The 24,342-nt window shown below is 50.5% G+C and overlaps 1 protein-coding gene across 2 annotated transcripts; it reads right to left on the reverse strand.

Annotated features, from left to right (window-relative positions):
• Positions 1 to 141: 141 nt before the first annotated feature.
• On the reverse strand, positions 142 to 8,670 carry TSGA10IP (testis specific 10 interacting protein). 2 transcript variants are annotated; one of them, XM_029915383.1, is made up of 8 exons: positions 8,498 to 8,670; positions 7,197 to 7,330; positions 6,400 to 7,094; positions 6,069 to 6,216; positions 3,722 to 3,892; positions 1,294 to 1,393; positions 964 to 1,088; positions 142 to 279 (listed from the first exon to the last, which is right to left on the reverse strand). In XM_029915383.1, the coding sequence occupies exons 1-8, from the start codon at positions 8,642 to 8,644 to the stop codon at positions 156 to 158; spliced, it is 1,644 nt and encodes a 547-aa protein (XP_029771243.1). In that variant the 5' UTR covers positions 8,645 to 8,670; the 3' UTR covers positions 142 to 155. The 2 variants fall into 2 exon arrangements, with proteins under 2 accessions (XP_029771243.1, XP_029771242.1); XM_029915382.1 differs by having other exon boundaries at positions 142 to 294.
• Between the last annotated feature and the right edge of the window lie 15,672 nt (positions 8,671 to 24,342).

Consider the following 24,342-nt stretch of genomic DNA (forward strand, 5'->3'; position numbering starts at 1 on the left):
GGGGGGGGGGGCGTGGAATGCAGCTCCAGCAACCAGAGCTCCTGGGTGATGGGACAAGCTAAGCCTGCTGCCTGCCCACTTGCCACCCCGTACTCCCAACCCTCAGCCTCTTCCCAGCACCGCCAGAAATTACAAAGCATGTTTCCATAAAGCATTTAATCATTATCTTCTTGGTTTGGGCTTGGAGTGGAGTACCTGTTGGGCTGGCTTCCAGTGGGTTCTGTCTTTGGGGGGCATTCAGAAGAGTGCTCTGTTCTCACCCCCATTGACCTGTGTCTCCTTAAAGATGAAGACCTAGGCAGAGATTATGGGTTTCTAGCTCCCCACCCCCAAATTGAAAGAGACCTGGACTGTAGAAGGGGAAAGGCATTATTATTGACAATGTGGGTTCAAATCTGGCTCCTATGCTGTGAGACCCTGAGCAAGTGATTTCCCACCCCTGAAGCCTCAGTGTACTTATGAACGGGCCTCATAATCCCTGCTATGCACCACATTGTTCTAAAGCACAGAGGGGTGACTTGCGTGGCCCCACCCCATAATGGGGGCTTGGTGTGTGGCCACTCACTCGGCCACAGATTCCCAGACTGGCTCTGCTGTTTATCTGCTCCTGTGCGTTTGGACAAGACCCTGCCCCTCAGGTCCTTAGTTTCTTTATTGGGATCTGGAGAACATCGCCCCGATCCTGCCTTCCTCGGGTGACCTGGAGGACAGGACCTAGGGAAGGACCTATTGACCGCTAGAGCTAGGCAGTGTCCTTCAGGCCGAAGGGTGGGCCAGCGGGACTTAGATTCCAGACAGATCAACATGGCTGCTGGCGAGTTTTCTCAGCTTCTCCCCAGATGTCAAGCCCAGGCTGGAGATGAGCAGGGCCACAGCATAGGGAGGACCCGGTAGGGCCCAGAGTACTGGCAGGGGCCCCCCTTCTCCCTGGAGCTGGTTCCTTGGCTAGCTAGACGGCCTCACCTGGGTTTCCTGGACTTGGCCTCTGCGCTCCCCTTGCCTGCTTCGGCCAGCAGCTGCTCTTCATCGAGTCCCAGTGCTGACAGCACCTGGCAGAAGCGCCGGGTCACGGTGAGCCGGGCATTGACCTGAAGAAAGAGAAGGGGTCCTGTTCCGCACCAGGGCTGCTGGGAGGGTGGTGCTGTGTGTGAAGGTCCCAGGGCTTCCAGATGGGCAGTGGCCCCGGGGTCCTACCTGAGGGGGCCCGCTCTCACCTTACATGCCTACGCACTCAGCCAATGAGAAGTGCTGTTCTCAGGGAGGCTGCATGCTTATCCCGGCACTAGGCCTCACCTGCATGGCCTGCTGGAACAGGTAGGGCCGGGCCTGCACCCTGTGCTGGATGTCCCGCAACTCTGCCTGGTACTGGGCGAAGCGCTGTCGCTCCTGGCGCCTGCAGGGAAACGGGGCTCTGGGCAGCTGGCCACAAACGCAATGTGTCCCCAGTCTGGACAGCCGGGGCTCATCTAGCCGCCCAGCCACCCCAGCGGAGAGGGGCCAGCTCTGGCTGCAGAGCCACTGGGCATCTGCTTGCACAGCCTCTCCCTTCCCTGCGTTTCCACCCCTGCACCCTCTCACACTGCGCCTGTGAGAAAGAAGCGGTGGCTGTTGGATGTGGCTTTGGGCAGCGCCCCAGTTGGGCTCTGGGTTCAGTTTTCTTTGTGCTGTGGCAAGGATTAGACAAGCATGCCACCATTCTCTGTGGTTTTGATAAGCACACGGTTTGGAAAATGGGTTGGAGGAACAAAAGAAATATGCTGAAGATGAAAGACTGCATCCGGAAAAGATCGGGATTCCACTGGGGAAACACAAATCCGTTGACAAAGACCTAGTGTGTGCACGTGGCTGAAATGCGTCTGCTCATCAAGCCAGGTATCCCGGCAGCTGGGAGGGCCCTCCGGCCGTGCTAACACGGGACCAGGAATCCTGTGAAGCGTGCAGGACACGCCTTGCGGTTTGGTGGCAGCACCCACACACAGGACAGGAGGCGAGAAGCAGAAAAGACCCCAGGACTCATTCAGGACCTCTAGCAAATGTGCCGGGGGCCGTGGAAAACCACTGCCTCGCAGGGCCAGGATCCTTGGCCACGAGCCAGGAAAGGAACCCTCCTCCATTCGAAAAAAAGAGATGAACTTGAAAACCCATGGCCAGGAACAGAAGTTGTTGGCAAGATGGAGTCCTCAGCATTTGAGAGGTAATTTCAGCAGCTACAAGAGGTGTGGGTGGGGAGCTGGCATTCGGTCTCTGTCTCGCCTGTGAGGTCATGCATATTTTTCCTGCTGGATTCTTGAGGCTGTTTGTTAGAATTGAGAGGAAGTCCATGTCTTGGAGCCCCAGGCAGAAAGGAAGCCTTGTGAGTGGATGTCAGCCCTGTCCAGCATCTGGGAAGGAAAGGAAGTCACATAGCCTCCCTACCACAGGGTGACATTTGTTGAGCCTGCCTCTCCTACACAGGGCAGTCTTTTGCAGCTCAGAGAGAGCAAAATTCACAGGCTGTATGGGCTAAGAGACCTGGTGGCATGTATCTGCTCTCAAGTAGAAAATAAAAGAGATGTGTGGAAAACAATGTTCTCACTGACATCTGTCCCTTGGAGTTCTGAACTTTAGGCTTCCTGCCTTATTAAAAAACAATGAACTTGAGGTCTGGCGTGGAGAAGGCATCTCCTCCATTACTGGCCAAGGATTCCATTAAAACACCCTTGACTTCTTAAGGCCCTTAGAAATTGGGGATGATAAGACTGAGCCTCAATGAGTAGGTGATCAGAACCCCACTGAGTACTTGGTGACCCCACGGCAGGGAGGCCTTCTAGTCTCTCTGCAGTGCCCCACTCAACCTTGACCTAACACTTCTCCCAGGATGAAAGGAGATGAGTTGTGGAAAGAACTACCCTGCTTCCAACCACACCCAGTAGTGCTCAATGTCAATGGCACTGGTGGCCATATTTATTTGTGTTGTCTGTTTCACCAGGTAGAGTTTTGGAGGGAAGACCTGGGCGCACTTTATCTGCAGATTGGGTATTCGAACACTCTGGGGCAAGGTAGCAGTGTGGCTAAATGGCTGCTCGAGTTGGAACCCTAGCTTTGCAGCTCACTTGTGACCTTTGGCAAATTATATAAGCCCTCTGAACTCAGTCTCCTCTGTCGAATTATCGGACTGATGATAATGCCCACTTCATGGTCTTGTTATGAGTCTAACAAAGATTTGCTCTTAAGTACACGTTTGCCTGTGTCTTTTGAAGGTTAAAATATAGGGAGAGAATAAGACAGATGACTCGTCACCTGATGGCAAACAACGGTTGTCCCCAGGGTGAAATCACAGGCACTGTTTGCGTGCTATGCTATTTCCCTAAAATCAGAGGGGTTTCTTTTTTTTTTGTCATAAGCATCCCTGGCTTTTGAAATCAGAAAAACAATATTAAAATGAATGGTAATGGATGTAGAACATTTCAACCGTGAACTTTTGACAGCCACAGGGATTGGTGTTATTAACTGGGTGACCTCAGCTCAGCCCCTCCTCCTCGCATGCCTCAGTGTCTTCATCTGTAAAGCGAGGCCCAGTGGCCTGGCCTGCCTCCCGGGACTGGGGGACCGTTGGGGAGACTCAGCCCCGAGGAAAGGTGAGGCCTGCATCTCCTTTGTCCTTCGTCTGACCCCTGACATCTCTGGCGCTGCCTCCCCCGCCCTCTTGCCGCCAGGCCCTCCCCAGCCCCAGGCTTCCTACCTCAGCTCCTCCAGCTTGCGCTGGCTGGCCCCGGGCCCCCGGCTCCCTCTGGGCGCATAGGCCGCCAGACAGCGTGCCACCTGCTTCTGTGCTTGCTGCTCCCGGGCCCTCCGCAGTGCGGCCCGCTGCTGCTCCTCCTGCTGCTGCCGCTCCCAGGCCTGCAACAGGCTTCTTGGGTAGGGAGAGAGAGAGAGAAGAGGGTGGGAGATGTCTGGGGGGAGCAGCGGTCTCACGGAGACCAGGAGCAGGTAGAGGGGTGTGGGGGCCGGAGGGAGGGATCTCAGGAGCCCAGAGAGCCAAAGGCCTGGGGAATGGGGTTTGTCATAGGAAGTCTGACATGATGAGGGCTGCATCTGGGGCTCGGCCCTCAGGGCCACCTCGGAACCTTCCTCTACTCTTCCTGGAGGCCTCTTCCCCCTCCAGCCAGCCACTTGCCCCAACTGTGAACATCCTCAGCCCTGTGGGGCTCCGTGCACCCGTGACCCCACCTGTATTGCTAACTTCTTGCAAAGCAGCTCTCCTCGAGGGCAGGGGCCAGATCTTGTTCTCTCTGACCCCCATCTCTGGTAGGAACTAGGTGAATGCCTTTTGGTTTGAGGGACAGACAGATGGATGGGGAATAGAACCAAATTGGTGATGGATCAAGGGATGGAAGACGGGATGGGTGAATGGTGTGGACGGTTGAATAGACAACACCTAGATCCACCTGGAACATTCTTTCCCTAGCACTTATGGCCAGTTCCTTCTTGTCAATTAGGTCCTTGTTCAAAAGTCAGAGAGAGAGAGAGAGACTGCCTGACCACCCCTTCTGCCTCTAGCCATTCATCTTGTTGATTTCTTTTTTAATTATCCTTCTTCCCAAGTAGAATGTAAGCCTCATGAGAGCAGGGTTTCTTATCTCTCCCCTTCACCACCAGTGTATCCCCAGCACCTAGAACAGTTTTTTTTTTTTAGTTTTCTTTTTTTAATGTTTTTATTTATTTTTGAGAGACGGAGAGAGACAGCATGAGCAAGGGAGGGTCAGAGAGAGAGGGAGACACAGAATCTGAAGACAGGCTCCAGACTCTGAGCTGTCAGCACAGAGCCCAACGCGGGGCTTGAATCCATGAACCATGAGATCATGACCTGAGCCAGAGTCAGATGCTTCACCGACTGAGCCACCCAGGCACCCCCCCAGAACAGTTCTTGACCTAAATGGAAACTCAGTGTTGGTGACTTCATGCATAATTCAATCATGGTTGGATAAATAAATGATGCAGTGATTTACATATTTGTTGAGCATCAGCTAGGTACCAGGTCCTGTGTAGGGCACCAGAAAGGCCATGATCAGTAAGATCTGGTACCTGTCCTCAGGGAGCTCTAAGTCTGTGCAAAGGGATAGACAGATACTCCAGAACCCCAACACACTGCTGTGTGGCCAAAGCTGTGACGGAGGCAAGCACAGGGGACAGCTTCCTAGAAGGCGCCTGGCTCATAAGCTGTAAGGTGCATCCGGGTTACCTAGGTGAATGAGGAAGAAAGGGCGGCCCCCGGAGAGAAAGGAGGGAGCATAGGGCCTTTTCGCACTCTGACTGGCTGACGGGGAGACAGGAGCCTGCTTACCAAGAATGGGCTTTGTCCTAAGCACTGTGGGAAGCAAGGGAAGCAAGCAGGGGGTGACAGAGTAAGAACTGGGTGCTAGTAGAGTGCTGAGTGGATTCCCACCTGCCACTTCTTACCAGTCACCAAGACTTCGGAGCCAGCCCCCAAATATCTCTTAAATGGATCCGCCCTCTCTCCGTTCACATGACCACCTGGTTTAGGCCCGTCATATCCCTCACGAGACAGTGCAACTGCGCCCCCTCCCAGGCTTCCCCTCTGCTCCCATTGTCTTTTACTCAAGCCCGTGTCTGACTCTCCTGCCCTCATTGCTGTCCTGCCCATCCGTCTCCTTTTCCAGAAGACCTTGAGCTTCTTAGGGCTGGGGCCAAGTGTTTTATCTTTACATCCTGACGACCCATGGGTAGATACTCAATATATGTTGCATTAATCACTTGGTTAATAGATTGATTGATGGCTAGAAGATGGGAAATGAATGAAAAGTGGCTTGTATCAATAGACAACTGGCCAGGCAGACAGGGATGGATGGGTGGGTGGGATGGATGGATGCATGGATGGATGAGTGGATGAGTGGGAGGGAAGATGGATGGGTGGGCGGATAGATCCACAGAAGACTGGATGATCAGTAGATTGGAGAATGGATAAATGAAGGGATGAATGAGAGGATGAATGATTCAATGTCTTTGGAGAACGGCCTCCTTCACTACTTCTGACCTTTCTTCCCTTCCTCCTTTTCCTTCCACCTTACCTGGTAGCCTCCTGTCGCTTGTAGAAGGTCCGGTTAGGAAAGTTGGCAAACAGGAAAGTCTCTTCATCCCCCAAGGCGTAGGTCTTCCTACTCCGGTTGGAGGCCTGGACAGCAGCCCGAAAAGCCTTCCAGGGCTGCTTTTCAGGGCCTGTCCACAGTGGGACAAGTCAGAGAGTAGCCCCCTCCCAGCCCATGGGGCGATCCTGCCCAGTGTCTGGAGTACAGCCCAGCCCAGCCCTGTCTGGACTCCTGGCCCCGGTTGCTGGCTCCCCAACCTCTCTCCCCACTGTGTAGTTTCCTGGGGGACCCCAACACCGAAGCCCACACTCACCACAGTCCAACTCTTGCTGTAAGTGCCTCTGCAGCTTCGCCAGGTCCCATGGCCCTTCCAGCTCCTTGGCCCTTGACTTCCTCCTCTGCGGCCCTCGGAGGTTGGAGCTGGAGCTGCTGCCCTTGGGCTGCAGGTCACCCTCATCCAAGGCCTCCTCACCAGAATTCTGAGCCCCCTTTCTCTGAGAACCAGCCCTCCTTCTATGGGGGGCCCTGTGCTCCCCCTCCTCGGCTTTCTCTGTCACCTCTGCAAACTGCTCCTCTTCCAAGAACGACCCCTTCTTGAGGAGTTGGGACAGTTCGCCAGGGCTCATACCCCCCTCGGCCTCCTCGGCACCCAGGGTTTCCAGCTCTGCGCCCTCCTCAGACTCCGATCCAGAGCCTGACCTCTTCCCAGGTGGCTGGGGGTCACAGTCACTGGAGGCCTCCGGTTCTTGGCTCTCCCCTTTGCCAGAAGGGATGGGGATGCAGCCCCAGGCCCTGAGCTGCTGGCTCCTCTCCAGGTTTAGCACCTCTGTCTTCCAGCAGAAGCCATGGGTGACTGTGGACTTGAGCCTGGCCTTGAGCTGGGTGACTGCTCGGGGCAAGGGCAAGGCTTGGTGGCCAGACTGAAGCAGGGCCTGACCATCCATGAGGAAGCTCTCCCAGGCCCACTGGAAGGGGAAGGAGGGTTTCCGAGGAGCAGAGAGGATGAGACTGAGGAAGGACAGGACAGGGAGGAGGGGCCAAGGTCAGGATGCCGGCCCCCAGGGGGGCTGACACCCAGCATCCCACCCAGCCGGTTGCACAGCTGCTTACTCTTCAGCCTCAGCGGAGCCATGTCCTTTCTTGTCCCGGGCCTTGGGTCTCCGGCCCTTCTTTGCCGTCTGCCCGGCACCCCGAGACCTTGGCTGCTGGACCTGAATTACACCATCGCCGCTCCCAGGCCTCCCCTAGGTGAAGACAGGAGAGGAGGCCCAGCTCCACGCAGCCTCCTGGACCACCGCACACCTCCCTCGGGGGACCCCCCTCTTCTGTGCACCCTGGCTGGCCCCCTGGACTTTTTTTTTTTTAATTTTTTTTAATGTTTTATTTATTTTTGATACAGAGAGAGACAGAGCATGAGAGGGGGAGGGGCAGAGAGAGAAGGAGACACAGAACAGGAAGCAGGCTCCAGGCTCCGAGCTAGCTGTCAGCACAGAGCCTGATGCGGGGCTCGAACCCACGAACGTGAGATCTGACCTGAGCCGAAGTCGGAGGCTTAACCGACTGAGCCACCCAGGCGCCCCTGGACTTTTTTTTTTTAATGTTTATTTTTGAGAGAGAAAGAGAATGTGAGTGGCTGAGGGGCAGAGAGAGGGAGACACAGAATCTGAAGCCGGCTCCAGGCTCTGAGCTGTCAGCACAGAGCCCGACAGTGGGCTCGAACCCACAAACCGTGAGATCCGAAGTCGGACAGTTAACCGACTGAGCCCCCCAGGCGCCCTCTGGACTCTTGTTATCAGTATAACTGACTGATCACCATCTCAGTACTTAGTATTCAAATACCAACCACTGGTACTTACCGAGCGCCTGCTGGGTGCTCAGGATTTTCACACATTAACTCATCTAACCTTCCCAAGGATCCTATATGCCACTATTACCCCTATCATGCAGATGAGGACACTGAGGCTCAGAGAGAGGAAATCCCTTGACTAAGTCACCCAGCCCATAAGTGGAACCAGGACCTGAACATGTTAAGTCTATCCCCAGAGCCCAGATCTGTCACCACGTACAATGCTGTCTCTGGGCCCCGGGCAGCTCTTCTGAATGCCCCCCATGGGGTTCTGGACTTGCTAAGTCAGAGTGGAGGAAACTCATTATCTTCCCCAAACCCTCCTCTTCTTGTAGTGTCCCCCAAATCACTGGAAGTCATCCCTGGGTGTCTTCCTCGTCTTCACCCTCAACCCGTTAGGCCTCCCTATGGTCCCTGTTCCCCCCTTGGGCCCCCCTGTCTCTCACCTGGGCCTTGGCTCCATCTCCTAGCTTTTCCAGGGCCTCCCTCAGCCCTGGCCTCGTGGACCCCAGGCAGCCAGCCTGCCTCAAGGCCGTTGGAAGTCCTCCCACAGCGCCTCCCTCACCTGCCCAGCCTGGGGGATGTCCGCCAGAAACTTGAACAGCCCTGTGGTCGTCACTGGAGCCTGGAGCCGCGTGTCTGGCCCTGGTGTCCCCGAAGTAGTCCTGACCGGCTGTTGGTGGGCGTTTCGCATGTTGGTGTCCTGCCCCATCCCCCACCCCCATCTGCCAGCCTTGGAACTGCCCTCCCCACCATCTCTATGGCAACCAGTCCTCAGCCAGTCTCAAGGGCCCCGGCAAGAAGCAGGCCAGGAAGGGTCAGTCAGGGTATGTGAGGCCAACTTCCTTCCCGAGGGAGAAGTTCAGCAAGATGCTGAGGATTAACCTTGGGCTGGGAGACTGAGACCCAGGGCCAAACCCTGCCCCTTCGGGACTCTTTGTTGACCTGCCCTCCTTTGGCCTGTGTTTTCACATCTCTCTGTGAAAGGGACCTGAAGGTCATTTGGAAGGGTCCTTGCACCCTGTGAAGATGCTTGGGCGCTGCCTGAGGCGGGCCCTCTCCCTCCACCCGCCTCCTGGGCTGCCCCCCCCCCCCGCCCCAAACGAGACTGATGGGAGCCAAGCTGAACTCTCACAAGAGGATCTTGTTCCAACCACGCAGCCCCCAGGTCCTGACAGGGCAAGACAGGCCAGGAAGTTGAACACCAAGCCCAGGAGGGAGGCAGCAGGCAGCCCCGGGCCCGGAGGAGGCTACACAGGGACTTAGTTTTAAATCTTATCCCACACTTCTAAGCACCACCAAAAAGTCTCCAGTAAATCTCCATGGGACAGCCCCACCAGCAGTGCAGGGATGTGATGCCAAGCTGAGGGCCTAGAGACCAAGCGGCCGGGCTGGAGGCCTGGCTTGGCCTCGCACCAGCTCTGACTTTGGGCAAGTCACCTCTCCCCTCTGAAAAACTGGAAGTCACAGGCCCATCCCATAGGTTTGTTGCAAGGATCAAATGAAATCATAAAGGCAGCGCACTGAGTAAATGTCCTTCTTACCGCTAATGAGAACTGACCATTATTGGGAGGTAGCTGCAGACAATGGTTAAGAGAACAGAGGAAGCACTCGGGTTCAAATCCCAGCTCCACCTGTGCTTCAGTGTCCTCTTGGACAGCGTGGGGCTGCTTATGATGGCATCTGCCTCCTGGGGTCGTAGTGAAGTTAAGTCAGTTAATATATACAGGCGCACGTAGAACATTCCCACAGCACATCTCAACTGCAGGGTAAGAGCCGGGGCTCCTTGGCCTACGGTGCGGCCCCAGTGAGACAGGTGATGGAAGAAAATCCCAGCAGATGCCCCACAGGCATGTCTTTCCCGGAGCGTTGTTTCTGGGACCCTCATCTGCTCTCGGACTCCATCCCGGCAGCACCTCTCCAATGAGCACATCCAATGATTCAGGGGAAGATCTTTTGTCCCTAAAATAGCCCAGCTCTGCTCCTTCTGGTGGGCAGCCATGCCCACCCAACTGCCTCGCCTCCCAAATGTCACGTGGAAGCTCCCGGGCAGAGAGCGAGCCCTCTCCAGACCCCGCCCAGTCCATTTCCTGGAAAACTCTGGACCACTTCCTTCCTTGGCAGAGGGCAGATCTGAGTCTCTCGGGTCTGTTTTCATGAGGTGCCTGCAGACTCCTTCTCTAGCCACACTCACCTCTCAGGGGAGCTCCTCCGGTCCAACACAAGCCGTCTCTGCCTTCCACCCCTCTGCATGTCTCAGCCCTGACTTCTGGAAAAAAAATCTGGACTTAGAGCTGACAGCCATTTGACAACCCACGTGGATGACACGCGAGCATCTTAACTTGACGTGTTGAAAGTAAGACTCTCCCCATCTGAGCCAAGGCTGCAGGCATCCTTCCTGTGGTTCAGACCAAAACTGAACTGAACTGGCAGCATCCTGCACGCGTCTCTCCCACACTCCACACCCCGCAGGGGCCCCCTTCAGGATTCACGGAGAATCCAGCCACTTGTCCCCACCTCCCCTCTGAACACGCTCCCCCCAAACCACCCCTGGCTCTCCTCTGGATCACTTGGCCCCTTCACCTGGCTTTTGCTCTTGCCCGACTCTGTTCTGTGCGCAGCAGCCAGAATGATCCTCTTAAGACCAGAGCCTGTCATACTTTTGTTCAAAACTCTACAATGGATCCCATCTTTCATAGAGTAAAAACCAAAGTCCGCACCATGGCCTCCTCTGGCCTGTGTGATCAATCTGCTGAGTGATTCTGCGGGTCCCATCACTGGCCCCCATCACTCACCCTGGTCCAACCACACTGTTCCTTTAGGATACCCATCGGTCCCACCTCAGGGCCTTTGCATTTGCTGCTGCTTCTTCCTGAAATGCTCCCTCTCCAGAATCCCTATGGCTCACTCTCCCGTTTCCTTCAGGGTTCTGCTAAAATGTCCCCTGCCAAAGACTCCCGAAGTGGCACTGTGCCCTTACTCTACTTACATGGACACTTCATATATATTCATTTATTGCCTGCTCAAGGGTGTGGCTCAGCAACTGGCCCCTTCTCTCTTTGGCAACTTTTCGCTGTCTCTGGAATGATTTCTATCAACACAAATGTGCTGTGCTTTCTCTCTTGACCTCACTTCTCCTTCCCGAGGACTGACCTATTTCTCAGTTCCCCTCGGCAGCAGAACCTCCTGACATAGGTGACAGGTCAACTTAGTCTCAATTGCCAACATCAATCTCCGCCTCCTCTTCTCTCTTGGACCCTCTCCCACGAGGACCCTCCCTGCCCACCTGCTCCTGCTTCAATCACCAGCCGCCTGGCCTGTTGTTAACCCAAGATACCCTGGCTCCTCCTACCTCCCTGGCCGCTCCTCCCCAGCTCCCTTGCTTGCTCCTCCTCCCCATCCAGGCGCAGGCTTAGCCTGTGGTCCTTTGTGTCCACACTCCTGGTGTCCACACTCCTGGTGGTCTCATCTTTGAAATATCGTCTACCTGCAAATGAGTCTCAAGGTTATCAGTACGCCTGGCATCTCTCTCACCTTGGAACTCGATTCCTTTCTCCTAAACGCTAAATCTCCACTCCATTCCTCTGTCCGGATGTCTACTAGGCATCTCAAGTCCTAAACTGAGCTCTCTATCTTCCCCACAGGCCTCCCAATCTTGGCCAAGTGGTGATATATCCTTCCAGTTTCTTTTTTTTTAATTTTTTAATGTTTATCTATTTTTGAGAGAGAGAGAGACAGACAAATAGACAGAGCCCAAATAGGGGAGGGCAGAGAGAGAGGGAGACATAGAATTTAAAGCAGGCTCCAGGCTCTGAGCTGTCTGCACAGCGCCCGGTACAGGCCTCGAACCCACGAACCACAAGATCATGACCTGAGTTAAGTCAGATGCTTAACTGACTGAGCCACCCAGGGGGGCTCTATCCTTTCGGTTCCTTGAGCAAATCCTGGACTCCCCTTTCTCTTCTCTGTGCTATCAGACATTAATTCTCATGTCAGAGTGAATTCAGAACTAGAATACTTTCCACCATCTGAGCTCACACCACTGTCAACGCTCACCTGCCTTTACCATTTTAACCACTTTTAAGTGGACAATTCAGTGGCATTACTGTATGTATAAAATGGTGTGTGACCATCACCACTACCAATCTCTAGAACATTTGTAATCAGTCATCCTAAACTGAAACTCTGTCCCCATGAATGAAATAATAACTCCCCATCTCCCCAGCCCCTGGCAAACACCATTCTAGTTTCTGTCTCTGTCTTTGACTAGACTCGGGGCCTCATATAAATAGAATCCTATCATATTTGTCCTCTTGTAACTGGCTTGTTTCACTTAGTATAATGTCCTCAAGATTCCTCCATGTTGGGGCATGTGTCAGAATGTCCTTCCTTTGTAAGGCCGAATACTGTTCCGTGAGTGTATTTCCCACATTTCGCTTACCCATTTATGTGTTGACGGGCACTTGAGTAGTTCCCAGCTTTCAGCCACTGTGAACCACACTGCTGTGAATGTGGCTGCGCAGCTCTCTGTTCTGGTTCCTGCTTTCCACTCTCGGGTGTGTCCTCAGAAGTGGAAGCGCTGGGTTATACGGTAATTCTGTGTTTAATCTCTTGAGGAATCAGCACACTGTTTTCCACAGTTGGTTGCCCCATTTTACACTCTCACCAGCAATGCACAACGTACCAATTTTTCTATATTCTTGCCAGTATGTGTTATATTCTGTTTTTTTTGGGGGGGGCATTTTATTTTGTTTTGATAGTAGCCTCCTTGTAGATGTGACCTTCAATGGTTTTGAAAACTCAAAGTCAAAGTCCTACAATGGCCCATGGTCACTTGGCCCCCAACTCCACTGGCTTTCTGCTTCGTCATCAGCTGCTTCTCCCTCCTCCAAGCCTTCACTTATAGCTCTTCCGTGGGATACACAGACAGGGTCCCACCTCTGCCCTGACCATTTCCCCTACCTGGATGCTCCTCTCCCAGACGTCTGTGTGGCTCAGTCATTCAACTTCTTCCAAGGTGCTGCTCAAATGTTCACTTTCCAGAGACCCCACACCCCTGCCACCCTATTTAGCACTACAGCCTGCACCATAAACACACATTCAACCCCTCTTACCCTGCTTTTTCCCACTGCACGTATCACTTTATTTTTCTTTAATTTGTTTTATTTTTAGAGAGAGAAAGAGAGAGTGAAAGCAGGGGAGGGGGGTAGAGGGAAAGAGAGAGTGAGAATCTTATGCAGGCTCCACAGTCAGTGTGAAGCCTAACACAGGGCTCAATCCCACATCCCTGGAATTATGACCTGAGCCGAAACCAAGAGTCAGATGCTTAACGGACTGAGCCACCCAGGTGCTCCTGCACATGTCACTTTTTAACCTTCATCATCTGCTATGGGCTGACAGCCCCTCACCCTTAAATTCAGACTTTGACATTCTAAACCTCTCAGAAAGTAGATGTACTTGGGAATAGAGCTTTTAAAGAGGTGGCTAAGGGGACGCCTGGGTGGCTCAGGCAGTTAACTGTCTGACTCCTGTCCGGCTCAGGTCATGATCTCACTATTTGTGAGACTGAGCCCCTCATCGGGTTCTGTGCTGACATCATGGAGCCTGCCCTCTCTCTCTCTCTCTCTGTCCTTCTCATACTCACTCTCTCTCTCTCTTTCAAAATAAACAATTAAAAAAAAAGAGGTGATTAAGGTAAAATGAGGTCATATGGGTGGCCCTCTCCCTGAAAAGAAGATCAGGACACACACACACAGAGGAAACCCCATGTGAGGACACCAGAGGAAACTGACCATCAGCCAGCCAAGGAGAGAGGCCTTTGAAGAAGCCAAACCTGCCAACATCTTGACCTTAGACTTCTGGCCTCCAGATGTGTGAGAAAATAAATTCTTATTGTTGAAATTTCTGCCGCATGCAGTACTCTGTCATGGCTGCCTCAGCAAGCAAATACAGCTTCTGTTGAATCCGCTTCTTTGTTCTGCTCGTCGATTGCCCTTCCCAGCTAGCTTTCAGCTCAGGGAGAGCAGGGTCTGCGTTTATGTTCACAGCTGTATCCTCAGCACCAAGGACAGAGCCTGCACGTAGTGGACCCTCAATAACTAGCTTGTGAAGCAATCCATGAACAAGGATACCCCGTAGGGGTACCTGGGTGGCTCAGTCTGTTAAGCGTCCAACTTCAGCTCAGGTCATGACCTCAGTTCGGGAGTTCAAGCCCCACATCGGGCTCTGTGCTGACCGCTCAGAGCCCAGAGCCTGCTTCAGATTCTAGGTCTCCCCCTCTCTCTGCCTCTCCCCTGCTTGTGCATGCACTCTCTCTGAAATAAATAAATAAGCATTAAAAAAAAAACAAAATAAAAGCTTTGTGTTGATTCTGACTGTTGCCTAGCGTTCCATAGTTTGCCTCCATTACACCTCACTGAATGCCAAGGTTGCCCCCATGCTTGCTTTCACAAGGGACCTGCCATCAACGCCCTTGTACGCTGCCTCTTTGAACACCTGCACATGAATTTCTGTGGCTTATTTACCAAGAGTTGAAAGTGGGGAGTCTTGGAAGAAGTGTATACCTCATTTCAGATTGTTCTCGAGAGACAGTAACAACTCATAGCCCTACAGAAGTGACCAAAGATTTCTGTCTGCCCCCACCCTCACCAACTGTTGGTATGATTCATTTTATGAATCACCACTCACCTGGTGGTTATAAAATGGCATCTCATTGTCATTTTACTTGAATCACACTGATTACTTCTCTGACCACATCTTCATTAATTTCTTGCCATTTGAGCCAAAACTTCTGTGAGTTGCCTGTTTATATTCATTGCCCATTTCTCTATTTTGTTTCTAATCTTTTCCTTATCAATCTGCATGAGTTCTTTATTTGTGGGATAGCAACCACCTATCTGTCTCTATTAGCTCTGAAGGTCTGTGTGGAACAGAAATCCTTAATTTTGATGTAGTTGGATCCATAAATGTCTAAATGGGGGTTTGTATTTGGATGTCTTAAGAAATTATTTCCAAGGGGAGCTTGGGTGGCTTAGCCGGTTGAACATCCGGCTTCAGCTCAGGTCATGATCTCACGGTTAGTGGGTTCAAGCCCCATGTCAGGCTCTGTGCTGACAGCTAGCTCAGAGCCTGGAGCCTGTCTCAGATTCTGTGTCTCCCCCTCTCTCTGACCCTCCCTTGCTCCGCTGTCTCTCTCTCAAAATAAGTAAAACATTAAAAAAAAAAAAAAAAAAAGAAGTCCTTTCCCTACTTCTAGGTGAGGCATTCTCCTACATTTTATCCAGTTAGGTCATAGTTTAACATCTGTGTTCAGAGCTCTATACTTTCCTTTTCCGGTACTGTGCCTCGCTGGCTTGGGAGTCCTAGGAGGGACTGGGCAGCCTTCACTCATCCCCTGTCTTCTCGAACAACTGATACACAATAAGGACCGCTTATTCCTTGAAAGCCGGGTGGCATGTCCCCGTAAAAGCATCTGCATTAGGACTCTTCTGTGTTGGAGTCTTACATTATAATTTGTTTTACTAGTTTCTGATCTGTTGAAGTTTTCGGTATTGGTATTTTGTCAATTATGACATTTCATATTTTTCTGGAAAGGCATTCACCTTGGTGAAGTCTATATTTACTAACATCCAGTTATTTGTAACATTCTTTTTTTTTAATGTTTATTTATTTTTGGGAGACAGAGAGACACAGGGCATGAGTGTGGGACGGACAGAGAGACAGGAAGACACAGAATGGGAAGCAGACTCCAGGCTCTGAGCTGTCAGCACAGAGCCCAATGTGGGGCTCAAACTTATGAATTGTGAGATCATGACCTGAGCTGAAGTTGGACACTCAACCAACTGAGCCACCCATGCACCCTGTAACATTCTTTGACATTTGATATTTTATCATTTTTAAGTTATTTATTTAGTTATTTATTCACTTAAGTAATCACTATACCTGACTGTGGGGCTTGAACTCACAACCCCGAGATCAAGAGTTGCATGCACTTACGATTGCACTTCCCCTGACATTCGATATTTTAAACTTTCGTAGGGGGTTCCAGGGGCCAGATCATATGGGGCCTGGTGACCATAGGAAGGACTCTAGATCTGTCTTAAACATGATGGAAAATGTAACAATATTGGAAAAAGCCATTTAGCCACTCTAAAAAACCCTGGTCCACCTCAAGAGTATAAAGAGGTAAGAGTTGGGCGGATCCTTAAAGGGGAATTTTGAGGAGATGGATTTGGAAAGAGAGCCCCAACACTGCCCTCAGGGGGTGGGACTGGGGACTGCCTTCTAATCTCCAAGGCAGTCTCCGCCTGGAGAGCTGGGGAGGCGCTCCCCGAAGCCATGGCCGCCCAGTGGGTTGGTGATTGTGAGATCTCCAGAGAGGCTGTGGAACCACAGTGGGAACTGGCCGGCAAGGTAGCAGGAGGTCCTGTCCACAGGGCTTCTGTTATATTTAGGTGGGTGTTTGTCAGTCAAAAGAAACCAGAGCCAGCGGAAGGAGAGTTCCTGGCCACTTTCTGGGAGTTACAGTCAAGGAAGTGGCCCATAAAGGAGCTATAAAAGCCCCCACAGAGCAAGAGCCCACTTTATTTTTTTTAAGATTTTATGTTATTAAGTAATCTCCATACCCAACATGGGGCTTGAACCCACAACTCTGAGATCAAGAGACACATGCTCCACAGACTGAGTCAGACAGGCGCCCCCACCAGCTGCCACACATCAAGTGACTCACAATCTTACTCGGAGCCGATCAAGGAAGCACCTCTGCACCCACCTCCCCCCTTCCTCCCTGCCCTCCAACAGCAGAGGCTTTTGAAGCTGAGGGAGCAGGAGGGAAGAGGGGGGCAGATCTGACTCCCCGCCCTGATCCCTCATCAGCAGGGGCCAGAATCGCTGGGGAAATGGAAACCATCTCATTGAGTTCAGAGATTTGGCTACTACACAAAACCAGGCATTCTGACGGAACTTATTAAATGACTTCAGGTGATCAAAAGGACTGTAAGCAAAATTGGCACAGAAGCTCATGATTTCATCTGTGGGCAGAGAGAAGAGTTCCCTTATGAGTTTTAGAGGACACTGGGAGACCAAAATAACTTTAATTATGGCCCATGAACCTTGTTTGGTGGAAGTAGCCATCAAGTAGAGGATTTTGAGAGGGGAGTGATGTGAGCTGATTTGTGTTTTAAAAAGCCCCTCTGGGGGTGCCTGGGTGGCTCAGTTGGTTGAGTGTCTGAATCTTGATTTCAGCTCAGGTCATGATCTCACGGTACGTGGGTTTGAGCCCCACATCAGGCTCCGCATTGATGGGGTGGAGCCTGCTTGGGATTCTGTCTTCCTCTTTCCCTGCCCCTTCCCTGCTGTCTGTCTGTCTGTCTGTCTCTCTCTCTCTCAAAATAAATGAATAAACATTTAAAAAAAATAAAAAAAACCCAAAAAGCCCCTCTGACTGTAGAGAGATTAGACGGGAGGGCGGGGGAATGAGGGGCTGTCATCCCGGAGAGGCACTGGGAGATTTAGGTCAAGAGAGACAGGCAGAGGAGAGAAGAGGAGAGGTCTGGAGACTGGACCTGGGCCCACCTCCATTTAGAGGTCAGGAGAGGTCGGGAGGACATGGCCATGGAGACAGATAAGAGCACCCAGTGGGGACGAAGTGGAGAGAGCAAGGCTCCCAGCCAAGTGAAGAAAGTTTCAAAGAGGAGAGAGTGACCAACTGTGACAAAAGCCACTGAAAGTTCAAGGCAAGGCTGTCAGAATTCACAACTAAACCTGGCAACCTTACTTGTCTCCTAGGCTCCAATCCAAGGACCAGACGTAGGAGGCACCTTACAGACTTGGGCTGTTGGAATGCGGGAGGGGTTGGCCTCTCACATCTCACAGTATCTCCTCATTAAGCCCCATCTGAAACTCTTCCTTTAGCCTAGGAAAAAAATGTTTTTTTCCCTGAAGAACTTATAGGTACTATCTTCTGGGGGGTGGGGGTGGGAGGAGATAAGTTACTACATCTCCCTTTTTGCTATGGCTGCCAGGAAGCTCAGAGATGAATGTGATATTTAGTTAATAGACCTGAGAACACTTTATGGACTACATATCTATTTATTTATGTTCTTCATCCTGATGTCCATGTTCTCTCTTAAATTATATTTTCACATTTTTGGTTTTCCATTTCTATTTTTATTTTGTCTTCTTGGTTCTTGATGAAAGCTACCTCAAGTGACCTGAGCCTCGGGTAGGTATGCAAATTAATTCCACACGTTCAGCAAATATATAGAGATGCTTTTTACTTGTCATATCCCTTTGATCTGCAATTGACAGAATGAAATTAAACCAGAAAAGATAAAATAAAGACTGGTTTATTTACTAACTCATAAAAAGGGCCAGGGAGTATCTGAGCTCAATTTTGCCTAGCTGGCGGGATTGCGTCCCCTTGCCCCTGTGTGGGTGGGTACATTGTGTCTTATTCTCTTCCTCATTTTATATCCAATTCCCTCTCTCTGTCAGCTTCATTCTCTCTGATGGGAATGCTGGCCGCAGGTAGCACCAGGTTGCTGTCCTTGGACCTCTGCCGCTGGTATGAAGAGAAGACTCTATCCAGGTAGAAAAATCCCAGGGAAGGACTCTGACATGTCCTACCCTGAGTCTGATGGCTATGGGTGCACCAATCATAGGAACCCAGTGTGCAAGGGACATTAACCAGCATTCCTGACAATACTACCTTGTCAGAGTATGGGGACCAGTTCTCTAAAGGTAGGGATGTGATTTGAGGTCGCCTGAAGGAAGAAGGGCAGGGCGGACCAAAGCACCAAACATGCCCGCCACATCCCTACCATGTGCCCGGCCATAGGAGACCCCCTGGAGATGCAGACATTAATGCAACAAGCCCCCTGCCCTTGAGACGGTCACAGTCCAACGAGGGAGGAAAAACGTGCACTGACAAGTATGCTGAAATCAGAACGTGGGAAGAGCCTTAGAAGAAGAACAGGCAAAGGACTCGGGGTATTCCATGGAGAACAAGGGACTGCTGATTCTGGCCACAAGGAAGTGAGTTGAACTGAAATGATCCTTTTCCCATGAAAACCTATGACACTGGACAAAGCGTGAGAAACAACCACTTTGAGATATTAGAAAACTGGTAGCACAGGACTGTGATCCCTGAGAACAGGGACTGGACACGGTGAGCCCTGCCATCACCCGGGTCATCGACATCTGCCATCCGCCTAGAGGTAAATCCCTACTGTGTGCAGGGAAGAGAACTCAGACATCATCCATCAGCCTCACTGGTTAACGAGTCTGGAGAAGCAAAAGGCATCTAGAATTTGGGAGGTAGAACATTTAAGAGGAGGAACCTATGTAGAGAAAGGGCCCCAAGCCCTGTAGAGGGGCTTTAAGCTTTAGGAAGCTACTTTAGGAAGAATGCTAATCTACACATGGGATAAGGTGAAACCCCACAAAGCTGGACAAAAACACATTTCAAGAGAAGAACAATTACTGCAGAGCTCAAGACAGATAATTCCCAGAACTCATACAGAGCTAGAAACCTTTGTAAGAAGATTCTGTCCAGGAGCATCTGGGGGGCGGGGGGCTCAGTTGGTTGAGCGTCTGACTTCAGCTCAGGTCATGATCTCACAGTTTGTGGGTTTGAACCCCGTGTTGGGCTCTCTGGTGTCAGCACGGGGCACACTTTGGATCCTCTGTCCTCCTCTCTCTCTGCGGATCCCCCACCTACTCTCTTTCTCTCAAAATTAAAACAGAAGAAGGAGAAGGAGAAGGAGAAGAAGGAGAAGAAGGAGGAGGAGGAGGAGAATAATCCCTTCAGTCAGAGTAGAAAAATCTCACTGAGTACACAGAACCGGATGGGCCATGCCTCAGAGCGTAGGCCTAAATCAGCCCTTAATGAAAGCTACTCTAGACTCACCATAAAAGAGCCTGAAACAAATCTTGAAATGATCAAACCTAATCCACAAGTAACTAAATTACCAAGGAAAGCCCAATACTTGTTAAAGAAATTCAGTCAAATGCAGATTCATAATGTAAACTTCACAATGTTTGGCATCCAATACAAAAATTCATATACATACAAAGAAGGAGGGAAATGTGATTAATAACCAGGAGAAAATCTGTCCACAAACACAAACCCAGAAGATGGGAATACTATCCAAACCGATTCAGCTCACTCCCTCTCCAAACCTCCGCTGCCTTTTGCAGATATTGACAAGGTGATCCTAAAGGTCAAGTGGAAAGTCAAGGAGCCTTGCTAAACAATCTTGAAAAAGAAGAACAAAGTTGTAAGATTCTCCAATTTCAAAACTACTATAATCAAGACAGTGTGGCACTAGCATTAGGACAGACATAGAGATCGATGGTCTAGACCTGTGAGTCCAGAAATAAGGGCTCCTACGTTTCTGGTCAACTGATTTGAGACAAGGGTGCCAAGCCCATTCGATGAGAAAAGAATAGTCTTTTCAACAGATGATACTCTGACCGCAGGATTTTCACATGCAGAAGAGTGAAGTTGGACCCCTACCTCAAACAATATATGAAACTTAACTCAAAATGAATTATAGGCTTAAATATAAGAGCTAAAACTATAAAACTCACAGGGGTAAAAACAGAGGAATGATCTTGGATTGGGCAATGGTTATAGGTTACATCAAAAGTGCAAGTAATAGAAAATAAATTAGAATTCATGAAAATTAAAAACTTCTGTGCTTCGGGGCACCTGGGTGGCTCAGTGAATTGAGTGTCCGACTTAGGCTCAGGTCATGATTTCGTGCTTCATGAGTTTGAGCCCTGCGTCAGTCTCTGTGCTGACAGTTAGCTCAGAGCCTGGAGCCTGCTTCGGATTCTGTGTCTCCTTCTCTCTCTGCCCCTCCTCTGCTCACACTCTGTCTCTCTCTATCACAAAAATAAAATTTTATTTAAAAAACTTCTGTGCTTCAAAGGACACCATCAAGGCGAAAAACAACCCACAAGATGGGAGAAAATATTTGCAAATCATCAATTTGATAAAGGACTTGTATACAACATATATAGAGGACTCTTTTTAAAAAAATTTTTAAATGTTTTATTTATTTTTGATACAGAGAGAGAGAGAGAGACAGAGGATGAGAGGGGAAGGGGCAGAGAGAGAAGGAGACACAGAACCAGAAGCAGGCTCCAGGCTCTGAGCCAGCTGTCAGCACAAAGCCTGACGTGGAACTCGAACCCACGAACGTGAGATCTGACCTGAGCCTAAGTCGGAGGCTTAACCGACTGAGCCACCCAGGGGCCCCTATAGAGGACTCTTAAAATTCAACAGTAAAAAGGCAAATAACTCAGTATAGAAATGGGCAAAGTGTGCACGCAAACAAACCAACAGAAAATAAAAGCAGACTCATGGATACAGAGAGCATACTGGTGGTTGCCAGAGGGGAGGGAGAAGAGGGATGAAGAGGATAGGCAAAGAGGATTAAGAGATAAAAAGTTCCAGGTATAAAATAAATAAGTCACAGGAATGAAAAGCATAGCAACAGGGAATATAATCAGCAATACTGAAATAACGCCGTACGGTGACAGATGGTCACCAAGCTTATGGTGAGCATTGCGTCATGCATGGAACTGGCAATTCGCTATGTTGTAAACTAATGTAAACCTGCAATGAATATAACATTATATGTCAACTATACTTCAAGAGGGCAAAAAAAAAAAAAAAACACATGTCAAAAAATGGGCAAAGGATTTGAATGGACATTTCTCCGAAGAATACATTCAAACAGCCAATAAGCACATGGATGGCAAGTCAGGAGGCCAAGTGCAGTGTCTTCCAGGAAAGAGAAGGCAGTGTGAATAGGGGCATGGTGATCTAGGAGTCAGAAAGCTAGCAGGAGCCAATCACAGAGCCTTTTATGACACTTTCGTAAGGAAGTCAGATTTTGCTTTAAGTGCAATGGGAAGTCGTTGTCGAATTTGGAAAAAGAAAATAACGAATGATTCTGAGCTATAAGAGAAATTTTTTAAAAAGCCAACAACAACAAATAACAAGTATCCAGTGGGGATTTGGAGAAATGGGCACCTTGTGCTTTGCTGAGGGGAATGGAAATGGTGCAGATGCGGGACGCGACACGGGAGGTCCTCAGAAACAGAATTACCGTGTGATCCAGAAATTTCCCTTCTGCATATACATCCGGAAGAACTGAAAGCAGGGACTGGGATAGATATTTGCATCTCCACGTTCGTGACGGCACTGTACACAGCAACCGCGAGCTGGAAACAACCCAAATGTCCCTCAGTGAATGAATAGATGAACAAAATGTGGTATATACATTAACGGAATATTATTCAGCCTTTAAGAAAAAGGAAATTCTGGGGCACCTGGGTGGCTCAGTTGGTTAAGCATCTGACTCTTGATTTCGGCTCAGGTCATGATCTCATGGATCGTGAGATTGAGCCCCACATCGGGCTCTGCTCTGACAGCGTGGACCCTGCTTGGGATTCTCTCTCTCTGCCCCCTCCCCTCTCTCAAAACAAACAAATAAACAGTTTTTTAAAAAGGAAATTCTGACACATGCCACAATATGGATGCACATTAAAGACATGATGCTAAGTGAAATGAGCCAGACATGTTAAGTATAGACACTGTGTGATCCGACTTCATAAGATGCCCAGAATAGTCAAAGACAGAGGCAGAAAGCAGAACAATGGCTGCCAGGGGCTGGGGGTAAGGGAGAAGTGGGGAGCTGGTGTTTAATAGGGACAGAGTTTCCATTTGGAAAGAGGAAAACATTCTGGAGATGGATGGTGGTGACGGCTGCACAACCATGTGAAAGTACTTAATGCCACTGAACTGCACACTTACACGTGGTTAAAATGGTGAAGTGTATGTGTATTTTAGTACAGTAAAAAAAATGTAAATGGTGTACACATGCCAATTAAAAAGAGGAGACTTCAGACTGCATTAAAAATGCAAGACTCGATCACATTCAGCCTACGAGAAACCCACCCTAAATGTAAAGCCACAGATAGGTTTAAAAGGAAGAGGACGGAAAAGGTGTATCTTGTAAACACTAACCCAAGACTGAAAGGAAGGAGAGGTCACTTTCAGCCAGGCATCCAGGAAGGCTTCCTGGAGGACGTGACATTTGGGCAGAGTTGTTTAGTTTTGTTTTGTTTGAGAGAGAGAGAGGGAGAGCACAAGTGGGAGAGGGGCAGAGAGAGAGAGAGAGAGAGAGAGATAGAAAAAGAGAGAGAGAGAGAATCCCAAGCAGGCTCCATGCTATCAGCGCAAAGCCCAATGCCGAGCTCGCTCCCCCAGAGTCAAGGTCAAAAGTCAGAGGCTTAGCTGACTGAGTCACCCCGGTGCCCCACCCCTGCACTGAGTTTCAAGGGCTGTGTGATGTTAGGGACCGTGAGGACTGAGAAAGCCCATGTGGGTGGCAAGTGCAGGGAGTCACACCACGGTGCACCCGCACACGTGAGTATGTGTGTGGTGAGGGACGTACAAGGAGTTAACTACCGCACTGGTAGAGGGAGGTTAAGTTGCGTTTGATAGTTTAGGTGCAGTTAGAGAACGACTTTGGGAGGAGATGAGGAATTTTCCAGTCATGAGTGCAGTGGGATTCAAACCGAAGGAGGCAGGGGCAGCCACGAGATGTAATCTGATTGCATCTGAGCTCACAAAGATGAATCCGGCCCCACGCTGGAGAGGAACTCAGCACTGGGGACTCTGGAGGCGGGGCAGTGGGGAGCAGTATGTTGTGATAACTCAGGCAAGAGATGATGACGCCCCAGGAGACAGAACAGCACCATTTGCTGAAGGCTCACGAGCAGGGCACGGTTCCGGGCTGGGCTGTGGCTTCTGTCAGGCCCGTGGTTCTCCACTCTGGCTGTGCATTAGAACCTCCTGGAAACCTTTTTTTTAAAATTATTTTTTAAATTTATTTTTGACAGAGAGAGAGAGAGAGACAGCGTGAGCAGGGGAGGGTCAGAGAGAGAAGGAGTCACAGGATCCGAAGACAGACTCCAGGCTCTGAGCTAGCTGTCAGCACAGAGCCCGACGCGGGGCTCGAACCCACGAACCGTGAGATCATGACCTGAGCGGAAGCCAGACGCTTAACTTTAACCGACTGAGGCACCCAGGCGCCCCTCCTGGGAACCTTTTAAAACTGTCCCAGTGCCCAGGCCTCCCAGCCAGTTAGATCCGAACCTCCAGAGATGGCACCAAGGCCAATCGCCCTCAGACCTCCCCAGCGATTCCAAGTGTGGGGAGGGGGACACCCCTGCCTTCACCAAAGGTCAAGTACACGAGTCTGGGGACTGGGTTGGTTCTCGAACGCCAGTGCCTAGAGCTGAGCCTGGCACGAAGCAGAGGGTCAGCAGGTCTCCGTAGGTATCAGTCACTCCTTATGACAACTCTACGAGGTAGGGAAACTGATGGCACCT

This window comes from Suricata suricatta, chromosome 11, assembly GCF_006229205.1.
Source record: "Suricata suricatta isolate VVHF042 chromosome 11, meerkat_22Aug2017_6uvM2_HiC, whole genome shotgun sequence".
In the NCBI taxonomy this organism is placed as follows: Eukaryota; Metazoa; Chordata; class Mammalia; order Carnivora; family Herpestidae; genus Suricata; species Suricata suricatta.